Source organism: Thermoascus crustaceus (genome assembly GCF_041956765.1).
Source record: "Thermoascus crustaceus strain CBS 181.67 unplaced genomic scaffold VTN00scaffold_5, whole genome shotgun sequence".
NCBI classification, from domain to species: Eukaryota; Fungi; Ascomycota; class Eurotiomycetes; order Eurotiales; family Thermoascaceae; genus Thermoascus; species Thermoascus crustaceus.
In genome coordinates, this window is record NW_027192531.1 from 639,376 (window position 1) to 657,915 (window position 18,540).

The 18,540-nt window shown below is 52.2% G+C and overlaps 7 protein-coding genes across 7 annotated transcripts in view; 3 read left to right on the forward strand and 4 right to left on the reverse strand.

The window, feature by feature from the left end:
* VTN00DRAFT_7805 (uncharacterized protein) overlaps positions 1-1,041 on the forward strand; it is a gene marked incomplete at both ends in the record, with an annotated part of 3,047 nt that extends 2,006 nt beyond the window's left edge. The window contains one exon of the mRNA XM_069434589.1: positions 55-1,041. Coding sequence (XP_069286071.1) covers positions 55-1,041 — 987 coding nt within the window. The remainder of the gene's footprint in view (positions 1-54) is intronic.
* Positions 1,042-1,570: 529 nt separating this feature from the next.
* VTN00DRAFT_7806 (uncharacterized protein) lies at positions 1,571-3,405 on the reverse strand (the record flags this gene model as incomplete). The annotated part of the gene is made up of 4 exons (XM_069434590.1): positions 1,571-2,581; positions 2,648-2,784; positions 2,871-3,302; positions 3,363-3,405. The coding sequence occupies 4 exons, from the start codon at positions 3,403-3,405 to the stop codon at positions 1,571-1,573; spliced, it is 1,623 nt and encodes a 540-aa protein (XP_069286072.1).
* Positions 3,406-4,454: 1,049 nt separating this feature from the next.
* VTN00DRAFT_7807 (uncharacterized protein) lies at positions 4,455-5,372 on the reverse strand (the record flags this gene model as incomplete). Its single annotated transcript, XM_069434591.1, has 1 exon — positions 4,455-5,372. The coding sequence occupies one exon, from the start codon at positions 5,370-5,372 to the stop codon at positions 4,455-4,457; it is 918 nt and encodes a 305-aa protein (XP_069286073.1).
* A 1,757-nt stretch (positions 5,373-7,129) lies between these two features.
* VTN00DRAFT_7808 (uncharacterized protein) lies at positions 7,130-10,126 on the forward strand (the record flags this gene model as incomplete). The annotated part of the gene is made up of 8 exons (XM_069434592.1): positions 7,130-7,157; positions 7,214-7,231; positions 7,283-7,416; positions 7,564-7,662; positions 7,713-7,866; positions 7,960-8,228; positions 8,279-8,884; positions 8,978-10,126. 8 exons carry the CDS (start codon positions 7,130-7,132, stop codon positions 10,124-10,126), a joined length of 2,457 nt encoding a protein of 818 aa, XP_069286074.1.
* An 843-nt stretch (positions 10,127-10,969) lies between these two features.
* On the reverse strand, positions 10,970-14,201 carry VTN00DRAFT_7809 (uncharacterized protein; the record flags this gene model as incomplete). Its single annotated transcript, XM_069434593.1, has 8 exons — positions 10,970-11,050; positions 11,177-11,356; positions 11,420-11,479; positions 11,544-13,217; positions 13,288-13,665; positions 13,753-13,779; positions 13,916-14,002; positions 14,181-14,201. The coding sequence occupies 8 exons, from the start codon at positions 14,199-14,201 to the stop codon at positions 10,970-10,972; spliced, it is 2,508 nt and encodes an 835-aa protein (XP_069286075.1).
* Positions 14,202-15,170: 969 nt separating this feature from the next.
* VTN00DRAFT_7810 (uncharacterized protein) lies at positions 15,171-16,499 on the reverse strand (the record flags this gene model as incomplete). The annotated part of the gene is made up of 3 exons (XM_069434595.1): positions 15,171-15,623; positions 15,678-16,067; positions 16,419-16,499. 3 exons carry the CDS (start codon positions 16,497-16,499, stop codon positions 15,171-15,173), a joined length of 924 nt encoding a protein of 307 aa, XP_069286076.1.
* A 327-nt stretch (positions 16,500-16,826) lies between these two features.
* On the forward strand, positions 16,827-17,130 carry VTN00DRAFT_7811 (uncharacterized protein; the record flags this gene model as incomplete). The annotated part of the gene is made up of 2 exons (XM_069434596.1): positions 16,827-16,873; positions 16,938-17,130. The coding sequence occupies 2 exons, from the start codon at positions 16,827-16,829 to the stop codon at positions 17,128-17,130; spliced, it is 240 nt and encodes a 79-aa protein (XP_069286077.1).
* Between the last annotated feature and the right edge of the window lie 1,410 nt (positions 17,131-18,540).

Below are 18,540 nucleotides of genomic sequence, written 5' to 3' on the forward strand. Positions count from 1 at the left end.
CTTTTTTCTTTTTTTGGTATCCTTGATCGCGACCTATTCACTGACCTCGACTAGGGAGATCGTACCACACCTTTTATCATGCCTCGACGTGGAAAGAAGCACTACACTGAGATATGGGCGGAAGAGGATGGTGCGCTTAGCGTTGATCAGTCCAATGCTGAGAGGGAACGCCTTCCATTGAACCAGGGCCGCGGTAATATCGAACAGATTACCGATGAGACTGCGGAAACGGATAAGGTTTCCGTCGGGCCCCTGGTTAGCCGTCTCTACTCTCTCCTCCGTTACGAGCACCGTGCTCCTCCAGAGGAGAACGCTGCGAATGGGACTCTCAACGGAGAATCTTCTGCGAACGGCGTCCTGAACGGCGACTCTATGGATATTGACCATCCAGCTGGGGAACCAGAGAACAAACCTCTACCGTCTGCAACATCCTTCCCTGATGCTTCTCCAAGTGGTTTCAAAGTCCCCGCCGCTAAGCTGGAGCACGCCCAGTTGGATGAACGTCTCAAGGCAGAACTTCGGTATGTTGGCTTCCTTGGGCCGGATGATAACCCGGATTACGACGCACATTATGACGATGACATCGCACAACGTCTGCGCCTCTTACAGGGCGAACTGAAAAAGCAGATGATCATTAACGGCGCGCGAAAGGCGCGACTCCTCGAGATCGCCCGCGAGCGCATGGCGTATCAGGAGTACATGACCATCCACGACGACCTCGACTCTCAGGTGCAGCAGGCGTATCTGAAGCGTACGCGCACGCTGGGAAAGAGCAAGAAGGGTTCGCAGGCTAAGCACCGACCCGGTGGGGCTGGTGGTGGAAGCCACGTTGTCAGCGCAGCGGGCGTTAGTCGCCCTGGCATCGGAGACGTCGCGAGGACGCTCATGGATCGCCGTAAGCGTTGGCGGGACTGCATTGGCCCTGTTTTCAAGGACAGCAAGACTAGCGTTCCTGGGAAGGGCGAGACCATTTTTGAGCCATCGGTTATGGCAGAGTACGAGAAAGCCGAACTAGAAGGGTGGGATGAGGAGCAGGAATGATTGATCGTCAGGATTGCTCGAGTTTAACTTGTGCCGGAGTGGACCGGTCAAGTTTCTCTTTTTCTTTTTTGACCCCTTCAAGCTGTATATAGTTGTTATCAGTGTGTATGTTTACATTTAAGGGTTAATATAGGTCGTCATCATTGACTGTGCGCCGCCTGCTCGGGCTGAGTCTCAGGGTCGGGGCAGCGATGCGATGATGATGATGGTCATATATTTCTGGCGTCGGAAGGGGTATTGGGAGGGAATAGGATGTAACATCTGTTAATTGAATTTGTTTGACTATATGATATCCTAAGGATACTAGATGCAATTTGAGTTCTACCGAGGTCTTTGTAGATGTCCTCGTGGTTTTGCATCAAATAGTAATGTGGAATCCATATCTACACGTACTCCTGAACTCCAGCAATATAACCGTCCATCTATTATGCTGAGGTATCATAAACATTCCAAAAGTATCAAATCAAACACCTGAAAAAAGGAAAATAGATAGATAGATACATGAGTGCCATCTGCTTCTCTTCTCATCTCATCGATGAATAATCTGCACCTCCCCCGGATACCGCTTCAACCGTGCCGTCAGCTCCTTCTCACTGATCTCCAGCTCCGTACAGATCTGATCGAAGCAGTGCTGCCCGTCCAGGTACTTGGACAGCGTCTTGTTGTCGATGAAGTCTTCGTCCTCGTCGTTGCTCTCCACGTGCACCGCGGAACCGGAACCAGAGCCAGGACGGCCCCGGGACGGGATGGACCGTGAGGAAGAGGCTACGCTATCGTACCTGCTGTTGTCGTCGTGGTCTTGCTCGCGAACGCTCATGGGGCTTCTGCGACCGTCGCCCCCTCCGCTTGAGGAAGCGTGGGAAGAGCTGAGCCTGCTGTGACCGTGGTAGGAGGATGTCGCGGGTGTGGCGGCGCGTGTTGCGGGTGGGTTATTCGGGGCTGGCAATCCCGTAGCGTAGGCGTACTTGTGCACGCGGTACAGGAAGCCCTTGATGATACCGAAGGTGATGAAGCGACGGATGTCGATGTTTGCTAGCTCCCGGCTGTGTTGCGCGTACCACTGCTTGACGCTCTGGCCCTGTTTCAGGCTCGCGTACAGTTCCACGATTCCGACGCCGTCGATGATCTCCCTGCCTTTGCTACCGTTCTCGTTGCCCGTGCTGCCGACGAGCGGCCAGATATCGTCAGTGTCGTACCGGTGGCCGCCAATGTTGCTGCCGCTGGCCGCGGCTTCGCTGCGGGAGCTGGATGCACGGGCGCCTGCGTTTGGAGTAGACGGCGGCGCTATGGTGATTGGAGCAGGGGCGAAGCGGGTGTTGACGTAGCGGGCACATTCTCTCTGCATCTCTTCATCGGATGCGATTGTGGAACTGAACTGTGCGGTGGGCGCGTAGATGGCGGAGAAGGAGAATATGTCCAGGAGGAAGATGCAACCGTAGTAGAGGAGATGCCTGATGGCGCGGCAGGTGAGGGAGAATTCTGCATCGGCGAGGATCGAGATTATGCGCACGCTGTTCACGCCGTTGATATAGGGGACGATCTAGGAATGAAGCTCATGAGATCTCCGTTTTTCTTTTTCAAACACAAACAGAGAGGATATATTTACCCTTTGCATTGTAAGATCCCAATTTTCATCCATGAAAGTCTCGTAACGAACTGTGAACAGCGGGACGTGCCACGCCTTCACTGGCGGGGGAGCCGGATAGATTGGAAAGAGCTTTATATTCAGAGTGTTCAACTCATCTGGAACATAGGAGGGTCAGTCACACTTCATCCAACGCTGAATCCTGTCCATTAGACTATAGGAAAAAAAAGAGAGGGTATCATACCAATCGGAATCATGCACTCGCAATAGTTGTTCAAATCCTCCATCAGCGTCTCGCACAAACTGTACACCTTCCCCTCTCCGCTCTTCGAATGGTCCCGCGACAAGAACCCGCTCTGCTCCTCCAAGCCATGCATCAGATGTGCCAGCTTCTGCACGACGCTTTTGTACGTGCTGAAGTCCTCCTCCTCGGCCAGCACGATGCAGAAGTTGAAGATGAACTCATTGCGGTCGTAGCGCGGCGACTTCATGCAGATCGGGTACCCGAGGATGCGATACCCGCCCGAGCATACCTGCAGCAGATTCCCGCAGAGCTCCTGCCGGGGGATCACAAAGAAGGAGATGTCGGAGAAGGTGAGGATGGGCTGCTGTTGCGGCGGAGCCGTCGAGGAGGGAACGATGGCGCCATCAGGGACTTGATGGACGACCTTGGGGCCTAAGATTTTGGTTATCAGATGGGATCAGGACAAGGGCAGAGGTGAGGTTCTCTGCTTACCCTCCTGGGTATCGAATTTGCTGTAAAAGATGGCCTTGATCATGGTCGATCGGAGCGACTGCTGTCAAGCGAAGAGGTCGCGGGGCGCGGCATTCCAGCCTCACAACGGTTTTCCAACTTGCAATGCTATCCAAGGCATAATTCCAGATAGAGGAACATTCAAGCCAATAGATGAAAGCATCACACGTCCAGCAGTTGCGCAACAAAGGCCATTGTTCGCCGCCGTCAATGGTGCTACTCGCGATTTGGGTTGGGAGACGCGGGGGACGTTCTGGCCTGGGGAGCTGGAGCTGCAGGCGGCCAGTCGGCTGCGGAGGGCCGATTTAGATCCCCTATGAAACGGGAGCAATGCGCAACAACACCAATCGTGTTGAACCCAACCTGCATTACAATGGGCCATCAGTGCATTGTTGATTGGCTGATTATAAGCCATTTCATTATTGATTCCGAGATGCGAAAACTGTAGAGTACATGCCTGGGGAACCTTCCATACTTTTGTCCCTAGGTGCTGGGTGCTCAGGCACTATTATATCGAACAGCTCTATTGGCATTATACGGCTTAACTAATTCAGATGTATTTATATAGGAAAAGATGCGTGTCTTGACCGATCTTCTACACAAGATTTAGATGGATAGCTCTTATGGCCCTGTTTGCGTAGAACTATCAAAGCTAGAACTGCATTGATTATTTTTCTGGATATGATATTGTGCACTGCAGTGTTACTAGTTAGATTATAAATCATTCAGCGGGAGAATCGCTAGGGTATTTGGTAGAATAAGAAAGTAATCGAAAAAGGGCTGGAAAGCAAGAGGAACATCGTAAAGTCTATGGAATGGGAATATCCGCCACAATTTCTGGAAAAGCATACACGTCGTGAAAGCAATGGGAACCTGGAAAGAACGCCACGGAGACGGACGATGATAGGAGCCAGAACAAACTGATGCCACAGAAAGCGCCATGAGAATGCACACCAATAACACGACCCTTACACCGTATAACAGAGGCATAGACAGAACCAACAATTTTTAGAATTTTTGCTCCCTGAACAGAGATGTAGGTGACTGTACGGATTGCATCCGGTCAAGCAGACCTCACCGTGCAGTCCCAGACGGGTGGTTGGCAGAACGCCGCAGAGCGGAGTTCGGGGACACCATCGGAGGCACCATATTGGCCGGTGTGGATAAAAGCAGTGGTTCTGAGACCGATGACACCGACGACGCAGCGGTGCCTGTAGTGCTGGAAACTGCCCGTGGTGAGGACGGGTTGGTCGACGAGAAACTGAGGGGATGTCCGGATCTGATAGCATTGATCATGTCTGTGTAGCCTCCCCTCTCCACAGCCTCCTTCAACCACTGCTCCCAATCTTCATCGAGCGACACATCCGCCCCTTGTTCTCGTGCAGCCGTTGCAACGAGGAGACGATTATTCAACTCAACGCCATAGCTCTCCATCTCTTCATCACTTGACTCTTCCTCTTCACTGTTTTCTGAATGGTAGCTAACGTCCTCTTCTTCAGGCAGGTCATCGACTACACCACCTCGAGGTTCCATTATCACTTCTTGCTCATTGTGTAACCCCGTAAGATTCTCCGAATGTATATGGATCGTTGGTGGCAGAGTCGGTGACGCTATTCGAATGTTGTCGGCGGTCGTGTCTCGTACAGTAACACCTTCCTCCTTTTCGTATCTTTCTCGAGCGGACTTCGTACCCTCCCATCGACACAGAGAGGAGATTTCTGCCTCTGTCAAACCCAGCTCGTCGAAGACTTTGAATAACTTGCGATGCCAGGGAAAGCGGCCCAGTCGCATCCGATGAGGTCCATATGAATAATCGAGCCCCGGGTACTGAGCCTCGATACAGTCCAGAGACCCATAGAAGGTGGAAGTCTCGATCCGGACTTCCGGGACTAGATTCCGCGTGATGTGTGCAGAGAAAGAGGCAGGGTCAGTGGTACGGGGTCGAGGAAACGTCGCATTGTAGACGAGCTGGGCAAGGGAAGGTTTATGCATGGTGAGCGGTCAGGAACCGTAAACCCTCTGTTGTAGCTTCCAAGGGACGACCGATTTCAACGCTGGTTTGTTGAGTTAAATCGGCCAGACAGATTAAATGCTGGTGTAAGGATGGAAAGATTTTGTGGAAATGAGTTATTGAAAGAGTTCGTAGAGTAGCCACCCTCAGATATGGGTTGTCAAGGGAGGAAACCGAACCGAGAGTGCAACCACGAGAGCACCAGTTCAGGGGATTAGATGATCTTCTCTCGCCTTGCAGAAGGGAGGGATGAGCAGAAATAGGCAGCAGGGGCTAGTAGACAATTTTTTACCACCAGATGGAGCGCAGGGAATGGTCCAAGTTCCTGTCACCACGTTTCCATTTAATGGGATCTGCTCCGTATAAAGGGATGATATATGGAGAGAGAGAGCCCAGACCTCAGTTAAGAGTCAGAACGTCTCCTCAGTGGGGCGCTGAAAGTGAAGCGTCTGCCTTTCACTGGAGCAATCCACCCGGTGTTTCTGAAAGTTTAGACGGGACTAATCGTGCGACCAGCGCCGGTCAAGGAAATGCCTTGTACCGGCGGAGAATAAGACGGAACGTGGTGCTGTTAGAAGTTGGGTAGATCCGCGGGCTCTCCAGGGAACCGGCCGGAGGGGGGAAGGAGTTATATCCGCCTGTTCCACGTCTTCGAGGACGTGGAGACTCGAGCCTTGAGCAGATGACGATCTAAGATTGGCACTCTCTTGGGATCCGCGACGGCGAATGGCAAACGAGCAGTCCAGGACAAGGAGGGCAAGGATGTGAGACGGGCAAGGCGCCTAGCTTCAGGTACGCGAGAGAGCTGGGGCCAGGCCAGGTCGCTCGCCTCCGAGATCGCGCAGGCTGTCGACTGGGGGATTTTCTCGCCTGCGCAGCCCGATCGGATCGGATGGAGCTGGTGGAGGAGGGCTTGGACGTGGATGTGGAAAACGATGGCTTAGAAACGAAAGCAGAAGACACAGGCTCTTTATGAAGCCTGCGGGCGGACAGGCGCCTCCTGCTGACCAGATGCCCTGCGCGCAAGTGACCAACGCAGCGCGCCTCCGGTTGTGACAAGTTACCGACGGACCTTGTTCTGTATCTTCATAGCAGCCGGAGTGGACAATGCAAAAATGCGCTGGACTGCGTGGTGGTGAATCATCCGCTAATCATACAGCGCAGCGGCGCTGGCTGCATGGCCACCGTGGTCGCCAGTGCACCTGCAGCGTCGCCTGCCTGTCGTGGCATCGCACGCCAGATATCCACCTCGCAACGCTCCTTGCGACCAGGTTGGGACTATCGGAGCTGATCCACGGCCTATCGATGTATGTGTGTCGTTGCGGTGGATCGTCTCCACGCCCAGATGCCTTACGGCCAGACTCTGTAGCACTTCGACCCTACGCGTTCCACGTACAATCCTGTACCCCGTATGCGGACAAATTCTTTATATCGCAGAGAAAACCACCAGAAACCATCCCTGGAAGCGGTGGCGTTCTTCCGGGGCTTCGGAATGTCAGACGATCCAGATCGCCTGGCCCATCGAGATCTATGGGTCACGTGTGTTCCTGTAACCAGACTTCAGTCCTGCGCGAGAACTCTGCCAGGCATCAGCCACGCAGAGACCAGTTGGTAGGAGACGGACTGCTGCTCAGTTATTCTTGTAAATACACTTGAACCTGTCTTCGTCGACTATCCTAAAGCCGTCATGGCAGCCACTTGACCCGTCTTGTAGACACCAGCATACCTTCCTCCCAGGATGTCGACCTTCGATGGGATCATTGAAGGTATGCGGCATCAGATATCCCAAGAATGGTGCTCACCGACGACTGACTATCACCAGAGTTTCCTTTTATCAGGAGTGAGTTTAAATTTGTTTATCTGCTAGTCAGATAGATACTGAGATTGGCAGTCGACTATTTCCGCAAAAACCCTGACAGGCCGTCCCCGTTGGCATGCTTCCTCAGCCATGTCCACAGTGATCACCTCCAAGGCCTGGAGTCCTTGCGGGCTTCCTTCGTCTACTGCTCAGCTGCAACAAGAGAAGTAAGTTGAGTCTTTGTGTTTTAGAAAGCTGGCTATTTTCCATCACTGCGACTTCAGTGGCAATTCAGTAATATCAGTCCAATGACCGAATAGCAGTAACTCTATCGTATTATAATTCTTTTTCTCTAACGCTCAAGTCAAATTTAGCTCCTCCTTCGTATCGAAAAGTATCCACACCGCATGAATTTCAGCAAAGGAATCCTGGAGTCGCGGAAGCAGCACTATAAGCACCTATCCAAGCTGCTAGTAAGCTCGTCTTTCCTTTATGCTCGCTACATGTGCTGAATCCCAGACAGCGTCCAATTCCACTGAATACACCAACGGAGATTGAACTGACTCCTCGACTGCGGATCCGAGTCACCCTTCTCGATGCAAATCACTGCGTGGGCGCTGTGATGTTCCTTATCGAAGGAGATGGCAAGGCGATTCTGTATTCTGGAGATATTCGAGGTAAGTGGTATATCTATGCACATATGTATTAATAGGGGCTATCTGTTTATAAATCCTCAAATGATAAGCACGCAGTATTACTCACGGTAGCAGCTGAGACCTGGTGGGTGAACAGCCTCATCAGAAATCCTGTCCTCATCCCATACACACTTGGACAGAGACGGCTCGACAAAATCTATCTTGACACCACTTTTGCCGTTAAACCAGACGTGTATCTTGACTTCCCATCCAAAGCTGAAGGTATCAAAGAGCTCCTGGAGAAAGTCCAAGCATATCCGGATGACACGGTCTTCTATTTTCGAGCCTGGACCTTTGGTTACGAAGATGTCTGGCAAGCGCTATCTGCGGCCTTGAATTCTAAGGTACGTTTCAGCTTCTGTGTATCCTGTTTTCGAATCCTAATCCAAGTTAGATTCATGTAGATCGATATCAGATGGAACTCTACCGGTCACTTGGTTCAGGTCCTCGAGACAGAGCCAGGGCCAATGAAGCACCGTTCCTCAGCGGCTTCGACCTGGGAAACAAGTTCATCTCGGGGTGTCTAACCGACGATGAAACTGCCCGTATCCACAGCTGCGAACCTGGGGTATTCTGCTCCACTATCGCTTCCGGAAAGGCAGTCTACATCACGCCTATCGTGACACGTACATGGGACGGTTCAGAGGTGCCTGAGACAGGAGCGGGTGGTGGGTCTGGAGATCTGTACCAAACTCATGAGCTTGAGCTGCCAGATGAATCAGCCGTTGAGCAGCTGGAGAAGCTGTGTTTGGAACAGATTCATGATCGCGAGAAGCTCTCACAAACTAGGGAAGCCCTGATTTCAGCCTTCAAATCAAAGAAGAAGACTCTGTCTCTTAACGATTATGGTCTGAAGGAGGATTCTGACATATCCCTCAAAAAACTAGTCACGGTCCTCAGTCACGGCCAGTCTCGGAACAACATGGAAGACAGCTCATTTACGCAGAGGGTTACATCCAATGGGCAAGACAAATGCCGATGTCCATTGCCAAATGTAATTGTGAGTGACTGTCTTCTCTTTCTACCCCGCTCTCTCTTCTTCTCCCACCCTCTTAGTCATGAATCATCTTTCAGACTGCTAACCACATCTCAGAACTTCCCATACTCACGTCATTCTTCGTACGCAGAGCTTTGTGAGTTCGTCTCGGCCTTCAAACCAAAAGAAATTTTCCCCTGCACTATCGATTCAGGGAGCTGGAGCGAGGAGGTCTCCATGAGCAACCTCTTCGGGCACTTGTGTTCTGGCGACACTTTTACCCACGATAACCACATGCGAGGCATCATGGCCCAGAAACAGCCGAATCCAGACGCGATGTCCGAGGATACAAACTCCCAGGGCTCCTCAAACTCCTCAAGCTCCTCTCCCACACTTTCCCGTAAGCTGTCGCATCAGCAGTCAGTCATCTCAGACTCGGAAGAAGCCGTTCCTATGAATGAAACCCTCATGGCCAAGCGTCAAGTAGCTAAAGATCGAATCTGGAAAGCTCGCCTGACGGGTGAAGATCCTGAAACCGTCCGCAAGATTGAAGTGGCAAAGATCAGACGCTGCGAGACCAAGAAGCGGGCCAGAAATGGCCGTCTGATCTCCTCCTCGAAGTCAAAGCCGGAGCGGGATTCCGGTGAAGGTTCATACCTTGAAAGAGACGATTCCATATTCGATTCATCATCAGAGTCTGAGGAGGATGAGGAAGCGTACAAAGCTCGTCGCGCTACAATTCGAGAAATTTGGAGGGGCCTAATGTCCGTGAAAGACGAGCTGCTGTTCCACGTGTTCACTCTTCCTCCTGATCTGCAGGCTGAAGAGGACGAATATCAACGCCAACTACAGGCAGAGCGTGAGAAACAACAGCAGCAGCAGTCACCTCTCAAGGACGACAAGGACGCCCCGCACTGCACCGACAACAAGGACAACATCAACACCAACACCAACAGCCAGGAGACCGAACTAACCATCTCCGACTCCGCATTCGACTCCCAAAACCAACACCTGCTTCAGCAGGAGGAAGCACAAGCAGAAGACGACTCAGACGACTACGTCATGGTCGACAAACCACCCCAGCACAGCAGCAAGGAGACCAGCCCCGAAGTGGTCGACTCCGCCCATCTATTCGCCCGCTCCCTCGCCATCCGTACCCGCAAGGCGGCGTACCGCGCCGCGAGGACGGGCAGCTACGACGCCTGGAGCGATGTGGCGCTGCTGTCGGCGGGGAATAATCATACGGAGGAGGAGATCGAGCTCTGAACGAAAGAGAAGGGCACATACCTACCTAACTTGACTAACACATGGTCCTGAGACCGAGATTGGGATCGGGATTGCTGGGGGGTTTTATGTCCTTATACTATAAAAGACAGTGTGCGAGAAAAAGGACGAGAACGAGCTACATACCTAATGGTCTAAGAAGGATGCTGGACACGGATCTAAATTACGGGGACAGGATGCGAATGGATGGGAATGAATACGGATACGGATACGACTATGACACTGGTATTGAATTGAGAGAAGGGGTTACTCGGCGCTTATGGCGTATGGTGTTGTGTTGCATGGACAACATAGACAGGCGGGATCCCACTCCTACTCATGGACGGGAATGTATGGATAATAGGATGATATGATGATATGATAGCTTTCATTACCCCTTTTATTTATTTTTTTTAATACGAGAGAGCTCGATATGTATGCATGTATGTCTCTAAGAGATTGACACCGCGTACCATGAAGGCATCGATCGGATGAACGAAGATACTCCAACTCCAACAGGAATCCCAAGGACAGGAAACAGTTTAGCCGGATGCCACTGACTTGACGACTTGTGTTTTCTACTTTTTCGCATTTCTTAATTTTACTCTTGTACCTAAAATGAGCTAGGGATGCTAGGTTGAATTCACTTGATCCACAGATCATTATCAAAGCTAATCTAATTGTGGAAGAGAGTAGAATTACCTACCGCTAGGTAGTTATCGTAGCAGGTGCAATAATATATAAATATAAGTAGAACGATTATGATAATAATAGAGCCGCTATTTGGGGCCAAACCAAAGGTCCCTAACAGGAAGAAAATACCTTCTTCCCCCCCCCTTCAGTCAGTCAGTAGACAAAGTACTCTTGCGTAAGGGGCAACTCGGACGCCGGCTCCGCCTCGCAGAGCATGCCGTCCGCTTCGACGGTCTAGACACGCAGTTAGAATCGCCTATAACTATAGGACGGTTTAAACAGAGGCTCCGGTGGACCCCTGGGATCCAACTCAAAGCAGACACCTCCTAAAAAGCAAAGAGAAAAAGGAAGGATACTTACATAACTCTCCGGATCGACCTTCATCTTCGGCATCGTCTCGTTGTACTTCATATCCTTCTTCCCAATGTTGCGGCAGTTCTTGACAGCCTCAACACGCTTCTTTATGCCATAAGATGCGATGATACCGAGGTCGATGGATGCTTGGGAGACGAACATGATGGAGGTGCTAGGGAGGAGGACCTGCAAGAGATTCATTGTCAGAAGGAGGATACCAAAGACGACATAGAGTTATCAGATTCATACTCCGAACTGTGGCCGGTTGATAATCGGCTCGACTGTGGGAATCGAAGCGTTTGGATCACCCTTGTAACGAAGTTGTTAGCAACGGGCCTATCTTTGATAGCTTTGACCTCAGGCATCTACTCACCATCTGGGCAACGGCTATCATCCCACTTTTCAGAACCATAACTGGCTTGGTTCCAAAACTGCTAGGATTCCACAGGACCAAATCCGCCACCTTGCCCACCTCTACGCTGCCAATAACATGGGACATACCCTGTGCGATGGCAGGGTTGATCGTGTACTTGCTAATGTACCGCTTGACACGGAAGTTATCTGCACCGGTCCCTTCGTCCTCCTTCAGCGGTCCCCGCTGCATTTTGTTCTTGTGCGCCGTGTTCCAGGTGCGCAGGATGACCTCACCGCAGCGGCCCATGGCCTGCGAGTCTGACGACATCATGCTGATGGCACCCAAGTCATGAAGAACGTCCTCTGCCGCGATAGTCTCAGCGCGGATACGGCTCTCAGCGAACGCGACATCTTCAGGGATATTCTTAGACAGATGGTGGCAGACCATCAACATGTCGAGGTGTTCATCAAGGGTATTGAGTGTGAAGGGTCGGGTTGGGTTTGTACTACTTGGAAGCACGTTCCCATGCTCGACGACGGAGATGATATCAGGTGCATGTCCGCCTCCAGCCCCTTCTGTATGGTATGTATGGATGGTACGATTCTTGAAGGCCTTGATGGTCTGCTCCACAAAACCAGATTCATTGAGGGTATCTGTGTGGATCATGCACTGGACATCAAATTCATCGCACACCTCCAGACATGTATCAATGGCAGCGGGAGTGGAGCCCCAGTCTTCATGCAATTTCAAGCCAGCTGCACCAGCTCGACATTGCTCCTGTATACTCTGCTTGCCACTGTCATTGCCTTTTCCAGTAATACCAATATTCACAGGCAAGCTGTCGCATGCCTGGATCATCTGACGTATATGATTCGGGCCTGGCGTGCAAGTGGTGGCATTCGTGCCAGTACTCGGACCGGTGCCACCTCCAAGCATTGTGGTTATACCAGAAGCAATGGCTTCGTCCGCCTGCTGGGGGCAGATAAAATGAATATGGGTGTCAAATCCTCCAGCAGTCACGATCTTGTTTTCTCCAGCAATAACATCTGTAGAGGAGCCAATAACCAAGTTGTGAACACCGTCCATAACGTCGGGGTTCCCAGCCTTGCCGATTCCTACTATATGTCCATCTTTGATACCGATATCAGCCTTGTATATTCCGGTCCAGTCGACGATCAAGGCATTGGTAATAACGGTATCCAGGCAGTCAGCTGCGGATCTCCCGGTGGCCTGGCCCATTCCTTCTCGCAAGGTCTTGCCTCCACCAAACGTACACTCATCACCGTGAACAGTGAAATCCTTCTCGACTTTAATCCAAAGATTAGTGGCTCCGAGCCTGACAAGGTCACCCGTAGTAGGTCCAAACATGCGAGTATAAGCTTCACGTTCCATCGAGAAAGTGTCGATGTGCGCACTGTCCCCTGCAGGCTCAGGCACATGCGCGAAGCCTGCGGCCTGCAGACGCTCGAGAATCTCGTCCGCCCTGTTTAAATCGATTTTTCCAGATGCAATTGCATTTCCCCCGCGGATGACCCTGTTACCTCCAATCTCGACAAGAGTGACAGTCTTGGTGTCTCCCGGCTCGAAACGGATGGATGTCCCGGCCGGTATGTCCAATCGATACCCGTACGACTTCAGCCGGTCGAAATGCAACTGCGGATTAGTCTCTATGAAGTGGTAGTGAGACCCAACCTGTCCAATAAAAATATAAGCACGCAAGACCTTCGACATACACACAGCGATGGTGACTTGCAACACATACCTGGATCGGTCGATCTCCCCTGCTCATGACCTTGAGCTTGATTCTCTTCCTTCCCGCATTCAAAGCCACCCTCGTGTTCTTCACCGGTATTACGGCGCCGGGCATCTTTTGCGGCTCATAATCTTTCGGGTTCGGGTCCGGAAAGGCGCTTTTTGGTGGCACCGGTAGGAAGCTGCCGTATAGCGCCTTCTCCAGGTCGCCGTCATCAGTGCTGATCGGGTGATGGACCGTGACCAGGTACGTGCCCGTCGGAAATGTGCCCTCGACTTGTAGTTCGACGAGGGTGGATACGACTGAAGGGAAGACGTGGCGACGGCCTAGCATGGTCTTGCCAATGGACATGAGGTCTGCAACCGTGTGGTTTCCATCACGGATAAGCTGTGCTACTGGTTAGCAGATGCAGCTTGTTCAGGGACCGTGTATCGGCCATTGAGATTGAGCTACAGAGAGGAGAGGGGGCATTACTTCTTGAAGAACCGAGGATATCAAAGCCTACTCCATCATTAGCAATTGAAACCTTCCTTCGTCCCATACGTGCTTTCGCGAATTAATTGACTAGTCCGTAGGGGGATCATTGTCCACAAGGGAAGACATAGAAGTGAGGAGGGACGACAAAATAATATCATACAGTAGCTTCAGCATGGTTCAGCCGGACTCCACGCGCGAGACGACGTTGCGCAAGGAAACCGAGCTGGGAGATGGCGAGCTTGTCGAGCTAGAATGTAGAAAACCTTTCTGTTAGCTACCAATCCGTTCTTATACGACAACTCTCCTCATGCTTGGGTGATATGGATCAGACCAGCACCAGCTCCTTGAGCCAATCTCCATTTTCTGGGGACCGCTCTGCGACGTCCTCACTGCATCTCTGACCTTCCCGGTGAGTGAGCACATACCTCCTTAGGGATGAGCTGCATCTTGACGACGTAGCTGATAGAAAACGGGCGACAATGGCCCTGTTGACGATGATATTTTCTCACAGCCGAAGAAGTGAGGGAGTTGTAAGAGGTAAGTTTAAATAAAAAAGGGAAAAATCTAGAGAAGTGGAGGTGCCGTACGGGATCGCCTGGACCTCGACCTCGGTCCCCCGGAACCGTTATCTCTGTTTGTGGTGGGGTAATGCTGGGGGAGCTGATAAGAGCACATGGCCTATCGGCGCCAAGCGGTTCTCGTGCAGAAAACATCAGTTGCGGATCCTTTAACTTTCCCCTCTAGCATTGTACTGTAAGCCACCTCCATAGACCCAGTAGTAGAGGGAAATACTAGAGAGCGCAAACAATTCTCCCACGTTATCCGTCACCCAACGGCGACTTTCCACGCTCTCGAGTCCAGCCCACAGTACCGCGGCACGAGCGCTTGAGCAACCACGGCAGCCCCAAGGGTGGAAACGCGCATAGGCACACGGGGTCTGACCTATCCATCCTTGGTAGAGAGCTCAGTAGCAGCTGTTTGCTACTCTGGTCGAACGACATGTTGCGCAGCGTGAGTAGTAAAGATCTAATTACTCTACAATTCAAAAGCCAGAATAAGGCACATTTCAGTTTTGAAGAGGTTGAATCCATATGCATTTCAAAATAGGCAGACCAAATAAGCCATCTAGACACAGAAAGCTTAGTTACAACCCCGCAGATCCTGCATGTGCCAGCCAAGCTTTGCTTGAACTACAGTCATGAAACATTCAAAGTAAACCGCCGAAGACATATCTCAAAAACAGGTACAGAGCAAGGCCGTCAACAAGAAAACACAACCCGTCCAGCCCATTTGACACAAAAATTTACAGACATTTCCAGCCAAAAAACACTCAATCGGTCGGTCCAAACACCCTCGGCTCCCGGAGCACTTCGCAGAAGGGCAGCCTATAGACACATAGGATGGGTGAAGAAAATTCATTCCTCCGCGCCTGCCTCGCTTTTGCGCTTCTTCTTCGAACGCTTCGAATCGGCTGCTCCCCCAGTAGACTTTCGAGTAGAAGATGGCTCAGCCTCTTTCTCTTTCTTAGTGTTGGCGGCCTTCTTCTTCTTTTCGGGAGAACTCTTCTTCGTTACGGGGGACGAGGCTTCCTTAACCGGCTTGATGCTTTCGCCAGTGCGGCGGCGCTTGCCGCTGCGAGGAGGAGTGGGCTCCTTGGCTGGCTCGGGAGAAGATTCTTCTTGTTCTTCTTGTTGTTCTTCCTCCTCCTCAGATTCCTCAGCAGAGGCGGCCTCAACGCCAGCAACATCCTGTTGAAGCTGGTTGGCTGCCTTTGCGTTGTCGTCCTCGGGAACAGGAAGGCCAGCCTTGTAGGCCTTCATTTTCTCTTTGTAGACCGCGAGGTTGTCCGCGTACAACTTCTTCCACACCTGAGAACAATGTTAATGTTGGTCGGGCGATGCAAGATGATAGGTGACACATACCTCTTTCTGCGCCTCTGGCATTTCAGCCCAGCGTCTAGTGCCCTCGTCGGCAACATCCTTCGGCTTGGCATTGGCACCAAGTTCTTGCGCGATCTGAGCACGGTTGTGCTGCATGTACAAAAAGTATGGGGTCAAGGCGCGCTTCGGCGCGTTCGGGTCATGAGGAGCACGCTTGCGCTTCTTCTTCTCTCCCACCTCCGACTTCACACCAGGGCTCGTGTGGCGGTTACCGAGCAGGCCATTCTCCAGAAGGGGGGTTGTGATACTGGAACCAGTGATACCGATGTCGAGGTTGGACGGCCCACGGTTCAGCACAGTGTTTGCATGGTTGATGTAGGCGCGCGAAAGATCTGAGACCGCAGACTGGAGTGTCGCGAGGCTCATAATAACCTGGGAGTGTGTGAGATGCAGCTGTTCATAATCGCGAATCCCAGGAAGAGAATTGATGCGGGCAGAGGTAACGTGGGCTAGGTGAGCAGCGCGTTGGATTGACAAAGCAAAATCTTTGCCGGAGAGGCGCACGCGCGGCGGCGATGCACTGCGACCGCGAGCCATATCGGGGTTGTACAAATAGGGAATAAGGAGTAAAGATAAAGGGTGGCGGGCAGCGCGATCAACGAGGAACAGAATGTGTGGGAGGAAATGTATGGTGGGCGGGTTGTTGGGCGTTTTGTTTACTTGGGGTGCGTGGTGGGAGCACTCCCTGAACAGTGTTCACAGAATGGAAAGTAACCAACTTACGCTGTCGCGGGTTCTTGTAAAATCGTCAATGTTGACGGTGACAATGGCATCCTTTGCCTTGGAATCGTCCTTGCGTGACATGTTGATCAAAGGAACCGGAGGAATGTCGAAGCTCACCAGTGAAAGCAAACGGAGAGGACGGGGGTGGTAGGTAAGGATGTGCGGCGGAGGAGGCTGGGTGAAAGGAGGGGAGGAGGAAAGGAAGGGGGAGAGAAGAAATTTTCGGGGGGACGCGGCGCCCACTAAATAGTTAAAGGGCGGGGGGCCAGTCGTTCCCGCGGCTGCTGCGATTTAACTACAAGTTTTGGTGTGCGGCCGCCGCGAGCCGTCGCTGTTTTAGGCATAGGGGCGCTCAGCCCTTCCGAGCGCTCCCGTGGCCGGCTGTGTGCTGCTGGCCGCCCCTGCTGCATGCCTGGGCGCCCCTATCAGCGGGCTTTCGGGGCGCTGAAGAGAAGGTCTGCTGCCCTCCCCCGGCCGCTGTGTAGGCGGTCTCCGCTCCCTATTGGGCGTCCTGCCCAGCCTACTGCAGGCACTGAAGAAGCCACCCAAGTTGGGCAACCCTTGTCGCCGCTCCAGCACTGGCCTGGACCTGGGCGCTCTTACGGCGGCCCCATCGTCGCAAGCTTCTGCTGAGGGCTCCCTCTCTGCTCCCGAGTCTGGCGGCCCCAAGGTGCACCCCAAGGGGCCCTCAGGAGCCCGGCAGCAACAGTGACCCTCCAGCCGTGCAACTCGCGCTAACCACACTGCCGTCGGGCACCCCCAGCCTCCCACAAGCGACGTGCCTCCCTAACATAACTGGCTCGGTAGCCTGTTACCCGTGTCCATTGCACATCGGACGTTCTGCATTCCTTATATAGGTCCTTCCCACCTATCTGCTGGACGCATAAACGTCCTGTGTACCCTCACTTCCATACTTATCACCCCGGATCATAGCTGGAACGAGCGAGTGCTTCGTAGCCTTTACCTCGACCTCCACAACCGCCGGCTATGGTCACCCTTTTGCACCGTTTACCTGCCGTAAACACCACTGCGTAGAGGTGTCTAACCAACTCACTGTGGACGGTGCTCTGCAATCGCCTTCAGTATTTTGCTCAGGCCCCTTGGTTCTGCAGAGTTCTAAACAATCTCGGTAGCTAAATCTCCCCATCTGGTCACACTAACCGCAAACAAGACAATACAGCGTACCCCGGGGAGGGCTTTAATTTAAAACCCACTCTTCCAGCTCCTGCTCTCAGGGATATACAGCATCTGCTCTGTTGCTCTGTCACCACCCTCATCTTTATTGCGAATTTTACTTCCACAGCACACTTGAGGTTCTGATATCACGTATCAAGCACGGTAGCTTGCGACTCTACACTGCCACCATTGCAACCGAATTGCTAAAGCCTCGAGTGAAAAGTTCTAAGATAGCATCTCTCTCCACTACTACTGTTCGGTTCCCACAATTTGCCTCAACAGCTCTCGTCCCCACTTGTACAAGAGACCGTCGAATCGTCGGGCGTTTTAGACTCCTAGGTAAGCATTTTTTCTACGCTCGCCCTCCGACGTGTTTATCCTTTTGAAAGTCTCACGCAACATCTTACTCTCCGTAATAGTGACTCTTCTATTTCGAAACTCGCAAGCATCCATTACGCAGTGTCAGAGAGAAGTGGACAATGACAACGCGCCAAGGCGAGGTTTCGTGGTCAGCAGCCTGCGGTGGCGAAGCACGACAGTACGCCTGACCCCCAGGCGAGATCGCGTGAGCTTGATAATAGAAAGTAAACTAAGTTATGCGAGAATCACCTTCTTTAGAGAGCGACGTAAATATATTTTATGAATCGCTCATGAAAATTTTGCGCTCTGAGACTCCGTCCAATCTGGCTAGGACGCCCGAGGCCAAAGGACTCTCCCAGTGCCCAGGACGCCCGCGACTAAGCGGCTTTGCCCCTCCTGCTTGGAGGGCGGTCCTGCTCTTAGAGCTCACCCAGCCTAACGTTAGTAGCCCCCGCGCTCCGGAGCTTGTGGTGGGCGGTTAGCCAGACAGACGCCGGCCATCGGCAATCCTCTAAACGACAGCGCCGGAAATCATTGTTGGCGGCTACGGCGAGAGTCCTCAGTCGCCAGTCCTTTTAGTGAGATA